The 2,340-nt window shown below is 31.1% G+C and overlaps 1 protein-coding gene across 1 annotated transcript; it reads right to left on the bottom strand.

Annotated features, from left to right (window-relative positions):
- Positions 1–298: 298 nt before the first annotated feature.
- LOC130980835 (uncharacterized) lies at positions 299–1,480 on the bottom strand. The gene has a single exon (XM_057904476.1). The coding sequence runs from the start codon at positions 1,478–1,480 to the stop codon at positions 299–301; it is 1,182 nt and encodes a 393-aa protein (XP_057760459.1).
- Positions 1,481–2,340: the final 860 nt, after the last annotated feature.

Raw genomic sequence — 2,340 nt, 5'->3', positions numbered from 1 at the left:
GTTTATAATATTCTTGAACCATAAGGAGGGAGATAAAAAAATAAGAACATATATAACTGTAATAATAACATGTTAATTTTACCCTAAATTTTATATCAAAAAGCTAATAAAAATTTATCGACAACCTAGTATCTTACTAACTTCATTAGAAAATCATTGGATGTTGTGCTCCTTGTTACACATTTCATTTCAAATTTGAAAAAAGAGTTATAGATAAATTAGTTATATCTATAGTAAAGATTTGTACAAAAGTGTAAATCATAACATGCTATTAAAATGAAAATAATATTATTCTTACCTAAATATTATTAAAAACCTCTTTGAACACGACATTTGTTGTTGATGACTTTGGATTGCCGTATTCGTTTAGAATTGAAATCCTGAGGCCACTGCGACTCTTAACTCTTGACAAAGCAACATAAAGTTGTCCATGGGTGAACACTGATTTTGGCAAATAAAGCCGTACATGTGATAATGATTGACCCTGACTCATGTTAATGGTCATTGCAAAGCATACTGTTAATGAAAATTGTCTCTGTTGGAACTTAAATGGCAATCCTAAATCTGAAGGGATCAAGTTCATTCTTGGAATGTACACTTTATCTCCAATATTTCTACCGGTCACTACCGTCGCTCCAATTACGTTGCTGCCAAGTTTGTTAACTATTAATCTTGTCCCGTTGCATAAACCTAAAGTCTGGTCTATGTTTCGCAGTAGCATTATAGCGACTCCTGACTTCAAAGTCAACTTGTGATTGAGTAGTCCCGAACATTTGATGTCATTTAGAAACTCTGGTGTGAACCACTCTTGTTTTACATCTTCATTCTCATCAGTTTGACATGTTGTGTCAGAGCTCAAATACTCATTTTCCATCCTTGGAAAGATTGTCAAGACAAAATTGTTTACCTTCTCGACACTCTTAAGTGTGGGTGCAAGAATTGCTCTACTCTGAAAATACTTGTAATCTGACATGTTTTGCAACAAATTTAGATATGCAAAGTCTACCAAATGAGAGAGAAGATCATCAGTAGTTGTAATCAATAGATCATCTGGAATTTCAACTTCTGATTCATCACCAACAACAGAGCCAATATTTCCATTTCCAACATCAAGTATCCAATTAGCAAATATCTTCATTTCACCTTCATCTTGATCCGAAGAAGACATTAGAAGCCTCATATTCGTATGCAGTTTCAGAACCTTACAAAATGACCACAGATGAGATGAGTTAATAGCGGATGCTAATATATCGTGTCTACTTCCTTTCAAAATCACCGGAAGTATCTGTCTGAAATCACCTCCTAGAACAACAATCTTACCACCAAATGGTTGATGTGTCTTATGTTGATCGGTAACTGACATAAGATTCCTGAGTGTCCGATCAAGTGCTTTAAAACGGCAGTTGTACCTTCCCTCGCATACAATATATTGAGAACTCAAAATTGGATCCTGTTTTGGACTTCTCTGATCTCTCCTCATACCACATCATGGCGTCGCAATGCCGACAAAAAATTCTGGGTCACCAATATCTATCACATCTAATAATCACCAAGATAATAAATTGTTTTAGTTATATCTGCAACAAATACTTTATATAAAAATATACCTTTCTTTCACCATGTTAAGTATAAAAATAATATTCATAAAAGATTACCGAAAAATGTAATTTATGGATTAAAAAGATAAGATCATATAATACAATTTTATTGTGCCAACTTCAAGATTTAAGTTTTACAATCGATCAATGTTCAAATACAAAAATTATAATATATAACCATATCTTAGTTTAAATTTTAAAACTTGAACACTAAACGATAATTTTTTGTTTATAAAAAGCATAACAATAGTAAATAATAAAGTGCTGATATTGCTACTTCTTAAATTACTTGTATTCTCAGCAACATCGATTATGGCTGGGTATTAAATTTGCACATAATCATCTAAAATAGTCGTATTTTCAGTAATATCCTCAACTTCTTGAAAATTTTTTGAAAGATTTGTAGTCAATTCCTTTAAAAATGTTTCTCTTTGTATTAGGTGTCTTTTTTTTTTCAGCTATGCACACTTCTTATAATTCTTAGTATCTAAATTTGAATTAAATGTACTTGCTCCTGTAATCATTAGAGATAATACATCAAGTACTTTATATTATAAAAAAAGAAAAATGAATATATGTTAAATGTTTGAATCAGCTGAATTATGAATATATATTATGAAGGTAGTATTAAAGATAAAAGAAGTAAAATTTTAGCTTTGTGATAATTACAATCTATCATGCTTATCTTACCATGTCTCTTTTGAAGTAGCATAGTCTTCCTATTCAGTCTTACATCCCTTTG

This window comes from Arachis stenosperma, chromosome 5 (assembly GCF_014773155.1).
Source record: "Arachis stenosperma cultivar V10309 chromosome 5, arast.V10309.gnm1.PFL2, whole genome shotgun sequence".
In the NCBI taxonomy this organism is placed as follows: Eukaryota; Viridiplantae; Streptophyta; class Magnoliopsida; order Fabales; family Fabaceae; genus Arachis; species Arachis stenosperma.
This window is presented reverse-complemented; position numbering and strand designations above follow the sequence as displayed.